Raw genomic sequence first — 21,114 nt, forward strand, 5'->3', positions numbered from 1 at the left:
ACGATCACACTCGACCATTAATCCTTGCAAGTAGCTATAGAGCACATCATTCCATGACAATTAGCCCTAAGCTCTTTTCTGGAATGTTAGACCGCAAAATCCGCGTGAAATCATAAGTTTGTTCTCTTGGATGGTGTTCTTCGCGATCGTCCGAAAAGGGTAAAGCGCGACGGGCAAAAGAATCGCGACCTCGCATCTCCAACATCTCGCATCTTTCCCCTCCATCCGCCATCTTACCACCACCGTTTCGGTGCTTGATTCCTCTACAATGCAAGCTCCAATGCAGCAACACTATGCTCGGGCTATGCCCCCAAACGCACAACGATCCCCAGCCGCACCACGTCGCCCCCCAGGGCCGGGTATGTCCCCTTTCATCGGTCTCCACCTATTTAACTAGTCTCTAATCTTACATTTCCATAGGCGGCGCAATGCCTGTTCCGATGCCACAGCACGCGGTTCCTCAACAGTACATGGCTGCGCGTGCCATGGCCCACCCCAGCGATGCTTCCCTTCGGCGCAGCCGCAAGCCGACCGACAAGAACCTCCCCGATGGCATTGAAGACGTGATCATCGGCGAAGGTGTTCAACAATACAAGAACCTTCGCGATTTAGAAAAACGGTTGGATGCTGCCGTTGTGCGCAAGAGGCTAGATATTCAGGATTCCATCAACAAGACCGTCAAGAAGTATCGGACTATGCGCATCTGGATCTCTAATACTGCTGAAAGCCAGCCGTGGCAGGGCCCGGGTAACAATCCAGGCTCGGGTCGATACAAAGTACGCATCGAAGGGCGGCTATTGGATGATGAAACCGATCCTACGGTTCCCGCTGAGGACGAGAAAGATGACGACGCCATGGATCACGACGGAGCCGAGGAGGATAAGACGAACAAGTCCGAAACTAAAAGCTCGTCTCAGCGTTTCTCGCATTTCTTCAAGGCCATCACCATCGATTTTGATAAGCCCGCTGCAGCAATTCCTGACGAGGTTAAACCAGTCAACTGGTCTAAACCAAACACGCATGCCAACACACCAGCGCCCCCGAACGCTGAATTCGATAGTCTGCAGTTCTCTCGAGCCTCGCAGGATAATTTGAATGTCACCATTAGTCTTGTCCGTGACGAAATCCCAGAGCGATACAAGCTTAGCAAGGAGCTGGCTGAGGTTCTGGATGTTGAGGAAGAGACCCGCAGTGGAATTGTTCTCGGGCTTTGGGATTACATTCGTGCTATGGAATTGCAGGAAGATGAGGAGAAGCGACAAGTCCGCTGTGATCACCGTCTGCGCTCGGTATGTGCTATGACCATTTGATCTCTGTATAAAATACTAACGATCCAGGTAGATCTTCAATCGGGAGCAAATGTTCTTCCCCCAAATCCCTGAAAGCATTGGTCATCACACCAGCCCAATGGAACCAATCAAGCTCCCTTATACCATTCGCGTGGACGAAGAGTTCCACGCTAATCCTACGCCGACGGTCTACGATATCCAGGTTGCAGTTGACGACCCCCTGCGTACTAAGATGATGGCTCTCACTCAAAACCCGGCGTACGCAGCTGGCCTGCGCCAAATCTCCTCACTTGATGAGCAAGTTGCCCTGATTGTTCAGGCCCTTACACACTCCCGCGCCCGTCACTCTTTCTACACCGCTTTAAGCAAGGATCCAGTCAACTTTATCCGTCGCTGGGTCAGCTCTCAGCGCCGCGATCTCGAGACTATCATGGGCGAAGCTACCCGTGGTGGCGGTGAGGATGGCAGTGGATCTGAGTTCCGTTACGGCGGCGTTGATGGCCCCTGGGACTCTAACGTTGCCAAGGAGGCTGTGCGTTATATGTTGGCCAAACCCGATGCTGCAGCTGCTCGGTAGATTCCCCAGCTTGTCTTTCCTTTCTAAATTGCAGCTCCACAGTGTTTCCCATCATTCAAGGGGGATGGAGCGGTGTATTCTTTTTTTTTCTTTCTGATCTAGGGCGCTTGTGTGGTGTTTGGGCTGGTGTCGCCGGGGTCTGACAGGCAGGATTGAAATGTTTCAAAGTCTGTATTCTAAAAATCCGATACGATCCAATATGATTTCGGATTTAATTCACAATCTTGTGAGCAAAAGAACAAAAGACTGCTAGAAACCCCAAATCTGGTGGTCTGTATTGTTGACGTGTGCAATGGTCTCCGGCGCAATCAAAGCTGACTGTGCCCTAAAAACTCGCAAATATTGTGGGAAAGCCATCCTCATCTCAATGTGTCGTTTCTCTGCGTCAAGTAGATCCAAGAGGCCAACAAAACCAATACATATATGCATCCAAGACAACCAATAGAACTCCAAGGGAAAGCAACATCATGAAGATTCACAAACACTCCACTAATAAACTATGAAGCCAACTGCACGAAAGGGGAGAAAACTTATCATCTTTCAAAGCCAAAATTTACCAATCATCAACTTCGATCCAGACCTCAAGCGCCGGGCAAAGGAACCTTTGCAACAAGGTCTGCTCTTCGTTTACGCAACTCTTCACCAAGACCCGCGTCCACAGCAGAAGAGACATGTTCCCGCACTGCAGAAAGATCGCCTTGCAAGACAGCAGTCTCCTCTTGCTCCAGCTGGGCGGCTGTTTCGAGCACAACATCACGCATAATGTCTTCCTTGGGTTGCGCAGCCTTTTCCGCGCTAACAGTCCCCTTCTTGGCATCAGACTCAGCCGGAACGCGGAAGCGCTTGAGAACGGTCTCGACCATCTTGGAGAACCAGTAGAAGTTCAAGGAGTTCAAGATCAAGTTCGATCCAACGTAGGTCAGGATCAGCCAGGTCGGCACGCCTCCGGCGGTGTAGTCCTGATACTTGGCGATCTCGGCGTTTGCGCGCAGACAGGCTTCGTTGACGCATGAGCTGCCGTCACGAGCTGGGTAGAAGACGTTTGCGTTGATGTTCACCGGGTCTGAGAGTGGGGCGGTGGATGCAGACCAGGTTAGCTGCAGCGCATTCCACATATCCCCGTACACCACAATGCTTTGCCAGGTGCCCCAGACGAGGCGGCAGGCGAAGAAGCTGGAGAGAAGGGCCATGCCGTTGTACCACTGAGTGCGGCTACCAGTCATGTCGACTTTGTCGAGGAACCAGTGGATATTGAGGAATGGGCTTGAGAGCTCATAGAGGATGAAAGTCGGGGCGAAGTAGTTCAGGAAGGGTCTCTGTGGATACTCTGTTAGATGATGTCTTGTATCTTTCTCTTTTGTTCTATATATGAAAAGCATGTAGGGCGATGATCTTCTTGATATCGAAGTATATCAAGCAGATCGGCAAGGCAACTTACAAAGCCAAGACTAAACACCCACAAGGCGCTGACAGCATGGAAAAGCAAACCGATGCCAAACATGCGCACATGCACAATGCTAACAATGAGGTCGTAGACAAAGTATCCCACGGCCAGAGCCTGGATGAGACCACAGGCGCCTGTGTACCCGAAGACTCGCTCACCGGAGGTCATAGACTTGCGCTCCTCGTCGAAGAACATGACCCACAAGGCGACAACATTGATAACGATACTTTGAACAAGTGAGACAACGTGAATATCCCAGTTCAGCTTTGTTCGAGGTGTGAGTTTGTTATAAGACCGAGCAAAGAGAATTGGCGAAAGCACAGGCGAGACCACTGCGTGAATGAACAGGTAGAAGGCAAATGCTCCTATCACCTCATGGATATGGTCGACAAGTGTTGGACTATTGAGCGGGAGGAGATAGGGCTTTACGAAGCTCCGCAACCATTCTGGAGGTGGTGGGAAGGGGTCCAACATTGTCGGAGTCCCCTTAGCTAGTTATGATCGCCGATGTGGGGGGAAAGGGTCTTTCGAGGTCGTTGGACGGTTGGAGGAATGTGAATCTATATGCAGTTGAGAAGGCACCCTATCCCATCTAACATGGAGAAGAGACAAAGGAAAGATGGAAAGGAAACCAAGGACACCCCAACAACCAGGAATAGGAGAGAGGAAGCTCTATGGGAAAATGGAGTCGAGATAAGATGGCCAGATGAAGCCTCGGCGGAGCCTTAGGCAACAACAACTGTTGGGAGCGTCACATGACCACCTGCCTTGTTCGGTTGGTCACGCGGACTTATAACGGAGCAGGCTGACGCTGCACAGGAACACGTGGACTGCAGGGGTTAGGCAGGGACTAAAGTGAATGAGATGGCTAGAAATATGATGGTGATTCGAAGAAATATATCCTGGTGACCCTGGCCACATGGATCTACATACGTGGATACACACACTATATACATATACAACACAGCTACGTCACATAAGGAAATTCATTATTGAGGAATTACACATTGAGAGTCACAAACGAAAGTCATTCAACATCATCCAAGCGCGAAAGCATAACAAAAGTGGTATATGGAAAAGAATGAAAACTTCACTGGTGCTTCCAAGCACTCAACTCCAATCTGGAAAACATTTCAATCAAACTGTAACACCCGTGGCAACTCCATTCTCAGTAGATGGAGCCAGCAACTTCATGACTTCGGCCTATGCGGCCTCATTGGCTTCCCTAATCGGGCAGCACATTTTGTGATCTCCCGAATTGTGGTCCTCGTGCTCAAAATGCGCTTTTTGTGTTCGCGCATTGTCTTCTGACTCGGACCCATTAATAGAAATATCATCATGATGCCTCTGGTGGGCATCCTCAGCAATTGGGCTTTCAGCCGCACCAGATGGGTTTATGGAGCCCACTCCGCTGACACGACGCGAATTTGTGATATCCGTGGCCACACTGTCGGCAATACTGCCGGCGTAACTTGTCTTTCGTTCAGGGCCAAAGTCTGATTCTGCGTAGCTTGTCCTGCGGTTGGTAGTGGCGTTGCTTGCTGCGTAACTAATCTTCCGTTGGGGAATAGCATCCTCCACTTCGCTGGCAAGCTCGTCTTCTTCATAAAAAGGCTCGTTCTCCTTGTCGGCAACCGAAATTGGGCCAGCCCAAGAGGTCTTGCGAGGAGAGTTCGATTTGAAAGAGTGGCTGCGCTTCAAGCTAGTGATACCAGATTTACCGCTGACCTTTCGGTCGGCTCCACGGTTGCCTGTAACGTGACTCAAGCTCAGGATACGACGCTCCTTTCCGATGTTGGGCGACACAGCGACTGTTCCAGCCTGAAGCGAGGTTGGCACTCGGCGTTTCAGAGCCATTCCGACACCATTGCCAACTAGACAACTGTTGTCCTTAAGCTCCTTGGCGGTGCTGGCGGTGCTTGCAACACTGGGGCTGCGAGCACCTGCTCGAGAAGAACGGGTACTCCGGGTACTGCGGTTCCTCCTCAGGTTCATGGCATGCAAGCTATTGGAACGACCGAGGAGAACGGTGCGCGCATGGTCGAGCACACCCTCCAAAATACGTTTCTCAAGGCCGTCCGCACGTTCCTCCATTTGTCGCATTTCTTCATGACGAATTTCTAGAGCGGTTTCAAGCCCAGACAGATCCTTATTGAGTTTGTTGTTTTGCTTGATCATATCTTCCTTCTCGGCTCTCAGACGGTGGATCATCTTCAGCATAGAATCCTTCTCTTCATGCAAGCCGACGAGCTCGGCTTCCACTTGCTCACGCTGGGCGACTCTCCGTTCAAGAGCAATCGCGGCCTCCTCAGCTTCGCGCCGCTTCCGCTCAGTATCCTCGGCGATGAACGTGGATTGGACAGCAAACATTTCGTTCATTCTGCGGGAGTTTTCCATGATATCCATATGCATCTCGTGCAATTTGGTCATCTGGGTGACCGACTGATCAGATTCTGGTGGGTTCGTGGGGCGACTGAGGAGCGCATCCAACTTTTCGTGGACAGGACCACTACCACTGGTGGCGTGATCGAGAAGTTCATTGAGCTTCTCGTATATCTGGTCGTGTGAGCCCGATCCTTGATCCAGAGCCCGGTCAAGTTTCTCGTGAAGTTGGTCGTTCTTTGAGTGATCAAGGAGTTCAGTGAGCTTTTCGTTTATCTGATCATTCGATCCGGATGTTTGGTCCAGGACCCGGTCAAGCTTCTCGTTTAACTGATCGTTCTTCGAGTGGTCGAGGAGTTCACTAAGCTTTTCGTAGATCTGGTCGTTTGACCCGGATGCTTGATTCAGAGCCCGGTCAAGCTTCTCGTGAAGCTCATCATTCTTCGAGTGATCGAGGAGCTCGGTAAGCTTTTCGTGTATCTGATCATTCGATCCGGATGTTTGATCGAGGGCCCGGTCAAGCTTCTCGTGTAACTGCTCATTCTTCAAATGATCAAGGATTTCACTAAGCTTTTCGTGTATCTGATCATTCGACCCAGATGTTTGATCGAGGGCCCGGTCGAGCTTCTGGTGTAACTCCTCATTCTTCGAGTGATCGAGAATTTCCCCAAGCTTTTCGTGTATCTGATCGTTGGAGCGTGATGCGTGATCCATGACTTTGTCAAGCTTCTCATGAAGCTTGTCATTCTTGTAGTGGTCAAGTAGAGTGCTCAAAACCTCGTGAACCTTGTTATCCCTAGCAAGTTCCAATAGGTCATCAAGCTTGCTTTGCATCGGAGTATCCTCTATGGCGAGTTGACGCTCAGTTTCTGGCGGGGGAAGGGCGGGCAGCATCGCTGGGATGTTGGAAGGCAATGCCGAAAGCTCTGATTTGAAGTCCTCCGCTGATTTCTGAGAGTGATCGTAGTGCTGGCTAACGATCGTCAAGATTTCTTGCACGGATTCCAAAATCTGAGGGTGGAACTCCAGGAGTTTACTCTCCACTCGGTCGGTGGCAGCGGCAGCCCTCTCATTCTCGGCCTGGGACTGCTCCTGGCGTGATCTTACATCGTTATGCATCTCCTCCATTTGCTGGCGAGACTGACCGACTTGTTCCATGAGGGACTTGGTGTCGACACTCAAACGTTCGCAGGTCTCATTGACACTATCACCCATAGCTCCAATTACCAGCTTGATGTCTTCAGCAAGGCTCTTGGTGGTCGTCAAAGATTCAGTGTGTGCAAGATCTCTTTCCTCGGTTTCGGCAAACTTGGACTGGAGAGAGGTGTGCGCGTCCTCGTATTTTGCAAGCACTTCGGAGATTTTTTCATCGATCTTTGTACCAAGGTCCACAATGATGGCGGCTCGCGTCTCGTCATGTTTGACTGAGATAGCAGCGTCTCGCTCCTCTTTCTCGGCCTTACTAGCGTCTTCTTCGCCGCGGGAACGTTCGAATTCCCTGTTGATGAGATCGGTGAGTTCCTTGATGTTGTCGACGGTGCCGAAATTCTCAGCGGTAACAGCGAGGCCTTCGAGGAGCTGTTTTAGCTCAGCCAAACCTTCAGAGCTGCCATCAAGTTTGCTCTTGAGTTCGTCCCCAAGCTCGCCCACGACAAACTTCGCCTCATCAATCTTCTCGGCTAGACCACCATGTTCGATCTTGCGAGCATCAAATCCTTGGGCCGTCAAGTCGTTGTTGGCTTCCATCGTCTCTCGGAAGTCGCTGACGAGGGAGGAAAGCTCGTGGATTTGCGTCTTTGTGGGGAGAGTTTCTACATCAGGAAGCACCAACTCGTCCACTTGAGACTTAACTTCGAAAATCATGGCTTCCATGGTTTGAAGATCTGATTTCAGTAATTTCTCCGAATCCTCTCCTTCTTCTCCTTCCTTGGTCTTGCTTATAAGTTCTACCAGCAGAACCCAGACATCTTTGATGAGACCCTCCAAAGTACCGATCTCAGACTTTGTGGGAACCTCGGCTTCGACATGACTGGAGAACTCAGCAATCGAATCCTTGGCCTCGCGGATCATTGCCTCAAGTGCTCCTATCTGATCAGGAGTGGCGACTTGATCTGGCGAAGGAATGACCAACTCGTCAATCTGTGTCTTTGTGCTCAATAGTAACTGTTCGAGGGCCTCTGTGTCTTGCTTGCGAGCGGTATCATCGTTCTGGGGGTTGATTTGAGCCCCCATTTCACCTATGGCAAGTTGAACTTCTTGGAGGGCAAGAAGGACTTCGTCAATATGCGAGCGCTTCAAGGCATCCTCGGCGGGCTCTGGGGCGCGAGGAGTAGTGTCAATGGATTCAACTTTGGCTTGAAGCTGGGTGATGAGCAGTTTCAGACCATCAATGTCAGGTGCTATGTTGGTCTCATTTGCCAGCACGAGCTCATCGCCGCGGGTGGTACTGATATCCTGCAGCTCTTTGTTGGTTTGACGGAGAGAATCCATCTCAAGCTTCAGGCCAGCGAGACCATCTTTGATGGTGTCGAGGATCTCGGAACTGTCGAACTCAGTCGGCTTCTCTAGTACTCTTTTCAAGTCTTCACGGATCGAGCCAACACCGTCGGTGAAGGCATCAATGAGCTCGCTTGTCGCAGATAGCATGCTATCGTTTTCATCTCTCCGCGAGGTCTCTTCGCGTAGGTTGTCGAAGTGCTCGCGAAGTGCAGAAATGATTTCGTCTTTCTCGACACCAGGCTCTGAACGAACGACACTCATATCCATTTGTTCGCGAAGGGTGTCATCTCGACGCAAGGTCTCTTCACGTAAGCTGTCAAATAGCTCACGGAGCGTGGAGATGATTTCGTCTTTCTCAGAACTGGGCTCTGACCGAACCACACTCGTGTCTATCCGCTCTCGGAGGCTCTCAAACTCCTGCTTGACAGTGGTAATCACCTCCTGAGTACCAGATCCGTTCTTTTGCTGATCAGAGACTTCCCGGATAGCGTCTAAGATCTCATCTTTGTCCTCGGTGCTGTTATTGCGCAAAAGCAGAGTCGTGATTGTTCCTCGCAGGTGCTCAAACTCCTTTTCCATGGCATCTAGGAGCTCAGGGGTATCAGGATTACCTCGAGGCGCATTTGCAAGAGAAGTTTCGGTAATAGTCTTCTCCATGTTAGCATGAAGGAGACGGAAGCCTTCCTTGACCGTGTCGATGACTTCGTCCTTCCCCGAAAGATCGGCAGCTGCAACCACGTAAGTTTCGATCTCCTTGTGGACGATATCAAGACCATCCTTGATCGCGTCAAGCACCTGTTCAGTGTCTCGGCCTCCGGCGGAAGAGTACTGTTTGAATTCCTCTTTCATCCCGTCGAACAATGTCTGGAGTCGCTCTGTCATCTCCCCGCTAACATTGGTATTGGTAGTACCCATAGCCTCACTGAGACCAGCCGTGATCGCCTGCATGAGGTCATCCTGGTTGAGTTCGATCTCCCGGGTAATAGAGTTACCATTCTGAATGCCTTCTGCAATGGCACTCAAAATCTCTTCTCGTGAGATGGAGGGCTCTTTGACATGTGTGCTAAGCGCTGATTGTTGACTAACTGTGGAAGCCTCAATGCCTTCAACGATCGCGCTCATGATATCCTCTTTGGAAACACTAGGCTGTGAATTTGAGCCGAGTGCAGCATGAGAGTGTTCAATGCCATCGACAATGGCAGTGAAGATCTCTTCCCGGGAGAGAGGGGTGTTTTGATTCTCGGGCTCAGGATGCGTCGACATGAGAGCACGCGAAGAAGAGTTATTTGAGTTCTCAATACCATCCGCGATAGCATTCAAGATTTCGTCTCTGGAGATAGTTGGCTCTTTCTGTCTTGACGACTGCTCCACGCCTTCCAAAATGGCTCCCAGAATCTCGTCACGAGAAATGCTAGGCTGACCGCCAGTGCCAGAGGAAGACCGGGATTGCTCAATGGCGTCTACAATGGCGCCGAAGATTTCTTCACGGGAGACTGTTGGTTGAACATTGGTGCTTAGTGCGGATTGCTGGGCATGCATTGAAGTTTCAATTCCTTCGGCAATGGCGTTCAAGATCTCATCACGAGAGATATTCGCGTGGGCAATGGTGAGGGCGGATTGTTGAGCGTCAAACGCTTCATTGACGGCGTTCATAACGTCATGTCGGGAAAGGCGTGGCCCATCTAAATCCTTGGCCGCGGTGAAGTGAGCCTCCAAACCATCAGAGACAGCACTGACAATCTCATCACGTCCAAGCCCAGAGTCATAGGAATCCTTGCTGAGGGCGCTTTGAGCCATGGTGCCAGCTAATGCCCCGAGGATCTCATCACGCATAGAATTGAGTTGACCAACATGATCTTCATCCATAGACCTAGAAGCTTGCTGGTTGGCCATAGCTCCAGTGATAGTCTCGATAATTTCATCGCGAACGGAGTATAGGTGATTGATGTGTTCCTCGTCCAACTCCTTGCAGCCTGTATTGTTGCTCACCATCGCCCCAGCGACTGCTTGGAGGATTTCGTCACGGAGCGAAGTCAGATGACTAGCATGGTCTTCGTCGATGGGTTTGGGACTCTTGGCATGATTGGTCACTACCCCGGTCACTGCTTCAATGATTTCATCGCGGACAGAGTGAAGATGATGGAGGTGATCTTCATCCAGAGCCCTGGGCGCTGTGTTATTGGCTGCCATGGTACTCGTAACGGCATCCAGAATTTCATCTCGGACGGAGTAGAGGTGGTTGACATGTTCCTCATCGAGAGACTTCGTTCCTTCGTTGTGGGCGGCCGTGGCTTTAGCCACCGCATCGAGGATCTCATCTCGCATAGAATGGAGGTGGCCCACGTGTTCCTCTTCAAGGGACCTCGTAGCAGGCTCAGGCTGCTTCTCTAGACATTCGCGAATAGTCAAGATGATCTCATCCCGAGACATACTTGGTGAGTGCTCAATTTGAGGAGGAATAAACTTCTGCATGCCGTCTTCCACGGCCGCAAGCACCTGGTCGTAGGTTACTGCTTCTTCATGCTGCGGCTGATAAGATTTGAGCCCTTCTTCGAGACAAGTGAGGATTTCGTCTCGTTCCAGGCCAAAATTGTTGAACTCGATCTCTGGCTTGTACGTCTCCCACGCTTCACGGACAGTCTCAAGAATGTCTTCCCGGTCCATTTCAGCGCCTCTCGGCTCGGCTTGGGGTTGAGGAAGTTCTAGCTCATCGAGGGCTTTTTTCACAACAGAATAGATCGTGGCGCTGTTCATTGTTGATAGGAACTCGGATAGGTCGGAAGATTGCTGTCGACTCTCATTGATTGTGGCAGCCAGCTGCTCTTTGAGGTCGTCCAAGCTGCGGTTGACGATGGCTGAGATTTCCTCTGGGCCAGCACCCCGAGGCTGCTCCTCAGGGCCTTCATTGGCATGCGAAGTCTCGATTTCGTCTAGTCGACGACCTAGTTCTCGGCCCATGCCCAGAACCTCCCCTCTCAGTTCACGTACCAGGGACTTCACACCATTGGTCATTCCACCTCCTTCTACCACACTGTGTTTCACACTTCGAAGAATGGCCATAACCTCGCTAGCGCCATCTCCTTGATCAGACTTGGAAATATCTAGTGCACGTACGATTTCGGGATCTAGACAATCCATAGAACCAGATCGGGTGGCCTCGGGGGAGGCATCGTGAGCGTGGGTATCATCGAGCGCGTCTGCTTTTCCGTAAGACCGCACAAGGGCTTTGCTTGAGGGATCCTCTTTGACGAGATTGAGAATCTCTTCGAGCATGACGGTGACTTTGGTATCAGCTTCTTTGTCAGAGGAGCTACCAGGGGGTCGGGATTTGATTTCTTCGACGACCTGCAACAATCTCTCCTCGCCTTCCTTAGTTGCCATTTCGCGCAATACCTTTTCGAGCAAAGCGAGAGCCGCGGAACCGTCCGAGATCGGCGCAGGGGAGGAACAAGAATCTCGATCAAAGGCGAAAGGATTAGGACTCGGCATGCGAGGCGCGGAGTAGCTTCTCTTCGACAAGGGACTGTCCGGATCCTTGGGGTTAGGCCCATCACCACCTTTGAAAAGATTACTGAAATCAAACCTTGCAGCATCGGTATCAAGATATTTGTTTGTGAGATGTGAAGACAAGTCTTTGAGGCTTTTGCGAATGTCCTCATCCCTCGCATTTGTTGCAGCCTTGAGACTGACCAAGTCGGTGGCGTTGTCTTTGCTACGTCGGCTCAAATTCATCATCTCACGTTGCAAGCTGCTTGCAATGGCAGTAAGACTGTGGATTTGGCTTGACAGAGTGTCCATATTTACGTTCGTGGTTGGTTGCGGCAGAGGCTCATATGGCGCAGCGATCAATTTTGGTGCTTTAGAAGGTGACGGAGAATCGAGTTCCACAGGCAGCTGCATGTTCTGCAAAGCCAGCATTGTAGCCGATGGCGGAGTGCTTTCCCCCAAGATCGGCTTGGATAAGTACCGGCTTGATAAGGAGTAGTTCATCTCCCGGTCTGTCTCTTGACGGAGGGTTGGCGTACTGACAGACTTGCTTGGATCGCGTGGCTTAGCCGCTTCAATAATTGTCGCACGAAGAGGTCGCTCTGGTGATCTGTTCTCGAGATAATTTAAAAAGTCACTGCGCGCGTCGTGTCGTATATCCTCAGACTGTAGTGACTGCATGCGCTTGTGATGCTGACCTTTAACCAACGACCTCTCTGGAGAGGACGACTTCAAGGGCATGGGATTTGTTGTGTACGAGCTAGGTGCATGTTCGCTCGGTCTCTCTGTAAATTTTGCGGCAACTGCTTGAATGTTGGGCGACACGTTGGATCTCGTCGTCGGGCTCATTGAACGAGGATTCATTGGTAGTGGCGGAGGCGCACGCTCAGGATCCGAACTGTCCCACCTGCGCAAACTGCGTTTTAGCATTTGTTTCAAATCACTCATAGGTGCCGTCAAGTTAGGAGTTGGAAAATATTGGTCGCATAACCTACATTGGAACTTTAGACTCGGAGTATGTCAGCGAATGCCGGACCAATTCCCGGTCACGGGGTATGTCCTTTTCTGGGGACAGCATGATGGGTTCGTGAATGGATTGCCAAATTGTCTCGGAGAGTTATTGGCAGTATGGATGGAATGTACTGTAGGGGGTATGTGTAGAATGTGTTCAAAGTTAAAACAAAGCAAGGTCATCAAGGCATATCAACACAAGGGAGGAAACGCTGGGAGAGCAAAGCAAAAGCTGATAATCGCCAAACTCGGTGGAAGCGAGAAAATCACCGAGAGATCAACTTGATAAAGAAAAAAACAAGTGGAGATGAATGTTGTCTGCAGAGGATGACAGAGGGAGCTACATATGCGACCTTGTACACATCACTCCTGCCCATAGCAACCGGGGCAACTAGTCGCAATGTAAACAAATCCCGAGTCAGCGCAAGGCGGTGAACCGTCGACGATTATGTCATAGATTTGATCCGGGCCCAATGGGGAAACTATCCCTAAACAGGCTAGCCACCGTCTGTCGGTAAGTCGACCAATCAATCGACAGCACACAAATCGCTACTGTGCCCTGAAACCCTCTACCTCACACCCGAAAAAACGAATACTTCGATCTTGACCGTTCCGTATCTCGACAACCACCCAATCTCGCCGCCCCCGGGACCTTCAAAATGAAGTGTACGTCTTCACCATTCGATCCCCCTTGCGATTTATATGCTGACGGATATGCTACAGTCATGAAAGTGGGCCGTGTGGCCATCATCACCCGTGGCCGCTACGCCGGTAAGAAGGTACGACAACATCCTGATCCTCCCCGATTTGAATACGAGCATGGAAAGAGGCGAACGACCTGCAAGCGAAAGACTCGAGATTGAAAGAGCACGATCAATGAGGAGGAAATGCGCGACAAGAAGAAAAAAATCGGAGTGCTAATCAGGCATTTTTGTTCGGATTTACAGGTCGTCATTGTCCAGCCTAACGATGCTGGCTCCAAGTCGCACCCCTTCTCCTACGCCATTGTCGCCGGTATCGAGCGCTACCCCCTCAAGGTTACCCGTGGTATGGGCAAGAAGCTCGTCGACCGCCGCAGCCGCATCAAGCCTTTCATCAAGGTCGTCAACTACAACCACTTGATGCCCACCCGTTACACTCTCGAGCTTGAGGGTCTCAAGGGTACCGTCACCAACGACACCTTCAAGGAGGTCTCCCAGCGCGAGGACGCCAAGAAGACCATCAAGAAGGCTCTTGAGGACCGTTACACCAGCGGAAAGAACCGTTGGTTCTTCACTGCCCTGCGTACGTTTGGCCCAGGATATCCATCTCCATACCATCTGGAACTCAACACTAACCCTCCGGAACAGGTTTCTAAACGGTTTACTTGGGCGTTTTGTCGTTTTGAGCGCACGGGTCTAGGTGAAGGCGAGGTCGAAAAACCATCGAGCACATTCGGTCCCTGCGAACATGGGATGGGAAAACATATACCATGGCTGGAAACAGATTCGGGGATGTGTCGATGAACTCCAGTTTTTAACGGGGACGCCACTTCCATACCTGGTGTCCGTCTGAATGAAATGGAAAATGAACAATTATTTCAAAATCAATGTTGTCTGTTCCCCGAAAACCGGTCGAGATTTATTTTTCTCCCCTATAGGCCGGGCTCGATTTTTGGTTTGGCAACTACGTGCAAGTTATGCTCGCGCCACCAAAATCTATTGTAGCTATGGGGTTTGTCCCATATCTCTCACCTTGATAGTATTGTTCCCACGATTGAGATACCCACGCCCATCCACGTCGCGCTATTCTACGAAGTAGCTCCAAGAGTGCAAATACGCCTTCCCTGCTGACAATGCTAAATTATCCTCTGGATCTAACCCCAAGCCTGTAATTTTTTTCCCTTAGAAGACTCGAGGTTCTCGACTCTCGAGGAAGGTATGTTAAAGGCCTTGAAGGTCTAGGTCTAGGTCCTCACATTCATGTTCAAGGAGACAATTATAGATTTTCCCCCTCCACAGCCCGTTTACCACATGCGAACCCCACCCCCGCCAAGAAGGCAAGTCTATCATTTCCCAAGGGAATGTCGCCCTCGAATGCTTCCACATTCCCAATATCTGTCTTATGCCGTGCTATATTGATCTTACCAGGATAGTCCTATCTACAAGGCAAACAACTCAAACAAAGAATTCATGGACTGCTTAGCCCCCAGCCGATGGTACACATCCTAGACCATTCTCATCAACGAACGAGAGAACAATGGCAATGAATGATCTTTTTGATGTCATTTTTGGAAGCAGACAAAGACAATCTTTATCTCCATTGTCTTCTTTCTATCTTTGCTGGTCTCCAGAACTTCGATTCTGACCTTTCATCGAATACAAGCTATATAACCTTCTTCGCCAGGAATGTGATGTCCACAAGCTTCTTCCCAGATCATCTCATTATTACTACGGTACTCACGCAACTGTCCAAACAACATTCAATCAACAAGACACATACCAAGTCCCAATTTTAATATCGCTAACCGTCCCATTCCCGCAAGCATGTTCCGGCCCATTCCTATCCTCGAGGCCGACAACGAGGAATGGCAAGACAACCAGATTCATAATCATTATAAAGTGCCCATGCAAGCTGTGCGAGCCAAGCCTCGAGTTCTGATGCACTGCGATGTGTGCCGCGATACCACCTCGGGTCTAAAGACATCAGTCAGTATCGATAAGTGGATTAACGCCGATTATTTCATTTGGGAGATGGCAGCAGGTCTAGCTGACAGCGGCACTAATCCAAAGTGGACTCAGTTCTTCGATGAGAACTACAAGGAAACGTGGACGCAAGTCCAGCACGAGTTCGAGGGCATCGCCGACCTCCCCGAGAGATTCCTCCACAAGGTCCAGCCCCCGCCCTTCCAGGTTGCGGAATTGAGAATCCAATCTGACCGAGCCTCCCGGTATTGGCGGCTTCGTGCAAACACAGATCAAGATATGGTCAACAGTGCCTTCTGGGATCTTTGGAGTTCCATCCTTAAGTGTGATGTCCCCACAGTTGGTCCCTTTGCCGTTGTTCTCAAAGCACCCTTGCGTACCCCTGCTGGCGAGGATCCTATCGATCCTTGGAACATGTCTCCATCAAGCGATCGCCAGGAGTGTGGTTGTCATTCGGATATTTCGAATTTTATGGAGCCTCACACATTCGATGATACCGCTCCGTTGGATTCCTTGCGCCTCCCGGCCGAAGCATATGGAGGTTTTTGTTCCTCAACTAACCTTGGCCCATCAGAGTCTCTCGCAGCCCCTAAGGGACTAGTACAATGTCTGCAAGATTGTCTATTTCGAAGAGGGTGAGTAATAGCCATTATAGCTGAGTGGCATACTCTTTGAGACCCTGTGAGTTCTTTACTTTGTTTCTGCGCTTGCCTTTTTTCCGAGGTGGTATCTCTTTCTTAATACAGATTCTCAAATGTAAACTGTGATCGAACTAGCCTTTCCCACTATTGCAATATTTAGATTCACATGTAATAAAAACGAATATTATAGAAGTAGGTAAGTTCTACCCTTCCAGAAGCATGTGCCTCATAAAGAATTCATTCACCATTCCAACATAAACTCCGAGGATCCATCTCCGAGCTATATTACATCGGAGGAAGACAATTCAGAATCAATGCCTGCATGCTGTACATCATAACCCCTCATTTCCAAGGTTCTCTACATCGTAACATGCTGACATGCTGTACATTCATATGCTATCACCGATTTCTAGCTTCCAGACAACCCATGCAATAACATCACGAATATGAGAAAACTGAAGAGCAATTAGGTGGCGTAGTCTAGATAACAAAGCGGCAAGAATATATTATTATATACCAACTAATGCATGGCATCAAAGCCCCCCGACGGCTGATTCTTGGCATACTTGTTGACGTGGTATCCCTCTTGGGGGCTATTATGCGAAAAAAAACAATGCCAAGCCAAGCTAACAAGGGCAAAGCGCTTCGAGACTATTGGGATTCAGAATAACTGATCTGTCGTCTATTATTGGACCAAACCGCATAAGAGCACACATAGTATCAGATGGTGCGTATTGTGATGGACAGATAATCACCAGAGCCGTTATTCGCCTAACGCATGTGATATTCGCCTGGGTTGACAAGGCAACAGAGAACCCTTGATATCAAGAGTGGTAACGTCGAATGGCAGGCCAGTTTCGCATGTGAAACAGATACCTTCCAACCCGATGGCGGATCACGGGCGTCCGCGAAGGCTAGATTATCATAGGGCTATACCCGAGATGCTACCTTCCACCCTTCCGGAGAGGTATTCGAAGCCCGCCACCCGGAGTTGGTGCATAGATCTAGGTAGGCAATTGCACATATATTCGATCGTATTGATAGGTATTTTCTCTGTGGGAAGATTCCTGTAATGAGGTCAAGTGTCTATAGAGAGTTAAACATGAAAAGGGAGTGGCGTGCTTGTCACAGTCTATTCCAAGAAGTCCGCCGCACAACTTTACACTGCATATCGCAATGTCATTTAGGGCAGCAATAGGGTCAAGAATGATGTTCCAGTAATGATTTCAGCAAAGCTTCATACCTGGAAAGGGAAATTGTTATGGAGTTGTATATGAAGATGTTGAGACCACTGCAGATGAAGGCCGATATACCGTGATCTGCAAGTAGCTCAATTGCCACTCGCGGGAAGCCGCCTCTACGGAATTCAAAATTAACCAAATTAAACGCAGGCAAGGTCCACCTCTCTCCCCTCCCTCTCCCCCCGGCTTCGGCTTCGGATTACGGCGCTATGTATATTCTAATTCCCTTAGTGGAGTCTCCAGTTTGGCATGTGCTACGTGCTGGTAACCTTGAGAGTCGTACCGGATAGCGGTCCCGCCATTCGCTGGCTGGGTATCAATGAGTCCACAGCACGAGGTGAAGATACGTACCAAATACCTCCGAGTCCGTAAATCGCCCGGGCCAAGACATATGATATACATAGCATGATCATATGTAGTACTCCGTACAAGAGATTCACTATCAAACGCAACCGTTTCATATGTCTATATGTCAAACGCCGAGATTCGGATGAATCCACAACGAGTCATCTCGCCAGCAGTTGCATGCCCGGCCAAGGGAACGATCTCCAATCTGGCTAGGAACTTGCGCAATCCCTTGCTCGTCAAAACCGCACTTGCACCGGAAGCCGTTACGTACTCCCGGAAAGTGACCTGCGTACTTCGTACAGAAGGGAGGTTCGGGGGCCGACGCTCAGGCCAATGGGTGGATACATCATGGGCATCGCTAATGTAGGTGCAAATGGGCTAGACCCCGGGGCCAGTATCCGATGCGAAAGTCAGAGTATCCTGGCAAACCCCGATCTGCGGCCATAGGCAGTTTTATTATAGGACGCAGATAAGCAAGGTTGTCCAACGAGGCACAGGTGAAAACAAGGTTTAACTTGCAAAGCTGACCCCTCATTTAGACCCGGAGGTCAGAGAGATATACCTTGAGTGTATTCCAGGATATTTCGGGGAAAACATACCAGATGCATCTAGAGAAATGGCAAGCTCCAATATTGCCAGAGGGTAACGTGAAGTGGAACAGCGTTTGCGTCGATGGACCCGCTATCACATGTGAGAGCCGCTTATCAGAAAACTCATTGGCGAGTCTTTTTCGCCGCTTTTTACTCCCTGTGATCTCATTAAGGAGAAACAACTATAGCAGATATTAAATAGAGGGAATGGCCTATATAGAAAGCTCAAATAGCAGTAATCCGATTGCGGGCAACAGTTTCAGGTGCATAATGCCCAAACTCAATGGCGCATTGGCGTGGGGGCATCAGGCCCGAGACCTGAGGCTGTTATACTCTTTGCCCACGAAAAATAAAAGCAAAAAGGAAAGAAGAAAAGTAGAAAAGATAAAGCAAAATTCCAAGGCGAATAACCAGCCGAGAATACAATCCAGTGCACAGATGATGCGATGGCGGTAGAACCCATTGCATAATGACAGCGCAATCACATGTGAAAATCCTATTTTTCTATATCCCAGTTTATCTTCGCCTTCTTCCCTTCTTTTTTTTTTCTTTCCTTCTTAACTATTGCAAGATTATACCTTACTCTTACTATCTTCATGCCTCACGCAGAAACCAACATGGGTGAACCGGTCGTCAACGGCGAGAAGCACTACTCTCAATTCATCGATGTATGTATACCCCCCACTAGCCAACACACCTCAGAATCAGAATCACCCCACTAACCACGCTCAAAATCCAGCATCTCACCTCCTACCCTATCGTCTCAGACTCTATTGCCTACTACAAGGGAAATCCCTACGGAGCCAAGTCCCTCGAATTCGCCGACCAAGGCTACACCCGTCTCGCTAAGCCCGTTCTGCCATACTTCTCCACTCCTTACAGCTATGTCGCACCCTACATCGCCCGTGCCGATTCTCTCGGCGACAAGGGTCTGACTGAGATTGACACCCGTTTCCCTATCATCAAGGAGGATACTGAGAAACTGCGCGGCTCCATCTACAACAGTGCCTCCCTGCCCGTCCGCGTCGTCGGGGATGTCAAGCACCATGTCTATGATATCTATGGCTCCGAGTACAAGAAATGCGGCGGTGATGGTGTCTTCGCATCCGGCAAGGCTGTTGTCACTACCAGTTTGGTCCTGTCGCAAGAGTCACTAGCTTGGGTCAGCGCTTTCCTGCAGACCAGGAAGGAAGAAGCGAATGAGGTTGTCAATGCAAAGAATAGCCATTGATTTGAGATACCTTTGAGCTTTTGGGGCGTTTTCTTTCCTGTTTTTCTGCCCTTTTTTAGAGAAAATAATACCTTGTCGCTGTTTTGTTCGGAGTACGCTACTTTGCTTTCGGTGTATTTACTTCCCCTCTCCCGGGTTTTATTGATATATCTTTTTCTAAACCTCCCTAGGTATTATAATCAGCTTCATAAGCATGTAAATCTCTCTTTTCATAACATATAGAAATTTATTTCCTTGTGACATAATCAAAGACAGCCCTCGAAATAACCCCGAAATAAGAAGATTCGAACATGAGGTCTCATACACTGCAACAAAGAAGCCATTGATAAGGGCCGCGCACAGACCAGTCCAGATGGGGTAAAATCATCTATCGCGTCGCGTCTCCTCGAACGCAACCATAATCACCAGCCAACATGCCCGTAGGTCTTAAAAGACGAGTACGTGATCCTAATTCTACTCACAATTTCCATCAACTAACCTCGCTGTCCAGGCCAACGCAGGACCCGACCTCGCCACCCCGAACGCGCGCCGGCGCAGAAGGCAAAGCGAAGAAACAGAGTCATCGGCACCGGCAGACAGTGACGATGGCGGACCAAGCGCACCCACAAGCACCGATGCAATGGTCAAGAAATTAGTACGCCTAGCCATGGCAAGCGAATACTCACGACTACCAATCCGGCGCAACGACATCAGCACCAAGGTGCTGGGCGAGCAAGGCTCACGACAATTCAAGCCGGTTTTCGAGCAAGCCCAGCGCGAACTGAAGCAGCGGTTTGGTATGCAAATGAGCGAATTACCAGCGCGAGAAAAAGTCACGATTTCCCAGCGACGAGGTGAGTTTTGGTGCGCATTGCTATGTTGCGGCTGCGAGTCCCCAGACTATTTTTTTTTATTGACATGGCGTTCAATAGCTGCGCAAAAAACCGAAAAACCTTCTGCGGCCAATAAATCTTGGATCGTAACTACTACTCTGCCAATGCCATATCGCTCCCCAGCTATCCTGATCCCGACAAAGGCCCCCTCCTTCTACGCTGAAAGCACATATACGGGCTTTTACAGTTTCATCATAGCGGTGATCATGCTGAATGGTGGTTCGTTGGGTGAGCAGAAACTCGACCGGTACCTGGCCCGCACAAATGCGGATGTCGGTACGCCGATCGATCGCACGGACAAATTGCTGCAGCGGCTATGCAAGGAGGGGTACATTATCAAAACGCGGGAGATGGATGGCGGTGAAGAAGTGATTGAGTATATTGTTGGTCCGCGGGGCAAAGTGGAAGTTGGCACCGGTGCTGTGGCGGGTCTTGTGCGTACTGTTTACGGCAAGGAGAAGGGTGATCATGGGAACTTGACACAGCTCCAGAAGGATGAGCTCGAGGACTTTGAGGGGAGGCTTGGGAGGAGTCTTGGCATCAAGCCGGCGACTGTTCGGCCTGCTGATGTGGATGCTGATACTGATGGAGTAAATACTCAACGTGAGCAGAACGGAGTCGAGCGCGAGGCACCGCCAAGTACGGGACCTAGACGATCTTCGAGGCGTGAGCCTGCTCACGACGAGGACGAAGATGACGAGGACGATGATGAGGAAGATTCTTATGATGAGGACGAGTAAACCATTACTGCTCTTGCTCTTTAGTTAACATGCTCTGATAACTTCGGGATACATACTACGTGTAGGTATCTACAACTTG

General features: G+C 49.9%; 7 protein-coding genes across 7 annotated transcripts; 5 read left to right on the forward strand and 2 right to left on the reverse strand.

The window, feature by feature from the left end:
• Positions 1–268: 268 nt before the first annotated feature.
• Positions 269–1,866, forward strand: N7457_009413 (SWIB/MDM2 domain-containing protein; the record flags this gene model as incomplete). The annotated part of the gene is made up of 3 exons (XM_057180456.1): positions 269–359; positions 421–1,289; positions 1,342–1,866. The coding sequence occupies 3 exons, from the start codon at positions 269–271 to the stop codon at positions 1,864–1,866; spliced, it is 1,485 nt and encodes a 494-aa protein (XP_057028842.1).
• Positions 1,867–2,447: 581 nt separating this feature from the next.
• On the reverse strand, positions 2,448–3,784 carry N7457_009414 (TLC domain-containing protein; the record flags this gene model as incomplete). The annotated part of the gene is made up of 2 exons (XM_057180457.1): positions 2,448–3,182; positions 3,305–3,784. The coding sequence occupies 2 exons, from the start codon at positions 3,782–3,784 to the stop codon at positions 2,448–2,450; spliced, it is 1,215 nt and encodes a 404-aa protein (XP_057028843.1).
• A 729-nt stretch (positions 3,785–4,513) lies between these two features.
• On the reverse strand, positions 4,514–12,755 carry N7457_009415 (uncharacterized protein; the record flags this gene model as incomplete). Its single annotated transcript, XM_057180458.1, has 2 exons — positions 4,514–12,584; positions 12,673–12,755. The coding sequence occupies 2 exons, from the start codon at positions 12,753–12,755 to the stop codon at positions 4,514–4,516; spliced, it is 8,154 nt and encodes a 2,717-aa protein (XP_057028844.1).
• A 509-nt stretch (positions 12,756–13,264) lies between these two features.
• Positions 13,265–14,285, forward strand: N7457_009416 (60S ribosomal protein eL27). The gene is made up of 4 exons (XM_057180459.1): positions 13,265–13,354; positions 13,412–13,467; positions 13,636–13,972; positions 14,038–14,285. The coding sequence occupies exons 1-4, from the start codon at positions 13,348–13,350 to the stop codon at positions 14,043–14,045; spliced, it is 408 nt and encodes a 135-aa protein (XP_057028845.1). The 5' UTR covers positions 13,265–13,347; the 3' UTR covers positions 14,046–14,285.
• A 928-nt stretch (positions 14,286–15,213) lies between these two features.
• On the forward strand, positions 15,214–16,011 carry N7457_009417 (uncharacterized protein; the record flags this gene model as incomplete). The annotated part of the gene is made up of 1 exon (XM_057180460.1): positions 15,214–16,011. One exon carries the CDS (start codon positions 15,214–15,216, stop codon positions 16,009–16,011), a length of 798 nt encoding a protein of 265 aa, XP_057028846.1.
• A 2,798-nt stretch (positions 16,012–18,809) lies between these two features.
• On the forward strand, positions 18,810–19,423 carry N7457_009418 (putative pathogenesis associated protein Cap20; the record flags this gene model as incomplete). Its single annotated transcript, XM_057180461.1, has 2 exons — positions 18,810–18,860; positions 18,932–19,423. 2 exons carry the CDS (start codon positions 18,810–18,812, stop codon positions 19,421–19,423), a joined length of 543 nt encoding a protein of 180 aa, XP_057028847.1.
• A 413-nt stretch (positions 19,424–19,836) lies between these two features.
• Positions 19,837–21,035, forward strand: N7457_009419 (MAGE domain-containing protein; the record flags this gene model as incomplete). The annotated part of the gene is made up of 3 exons (XM_057180462.1): positions 19,837–19,860; positions 19,914–20,256; positions 20,335–21,035. 3 exons carry the CDS (start codon positions 19,837–19,839, stop codon positions 21,033–21,035), a joined length of 1,068 nt encoding a protein of 355 aa, XP_057028848.1.
• Positions 21,036–21,114: the final 79 nt, after the last annotated feature.

The sequence above is a fragment of the Penicillium paradoxum genome (assembly GCF_028828445.1).
Source record: "Penicillium paradoxum strain IBT 22861 chromosome Unknown utg000007l_segment0_segment0, whole genome shotgun sequence".
NCBI classification, from domain to species: Eukaryota; Fungi; Ascomycota; class Eurotiomycetes; order Eurotiales; family Aspergillaceae; genus Penicillium; species Penicillium paradoxum.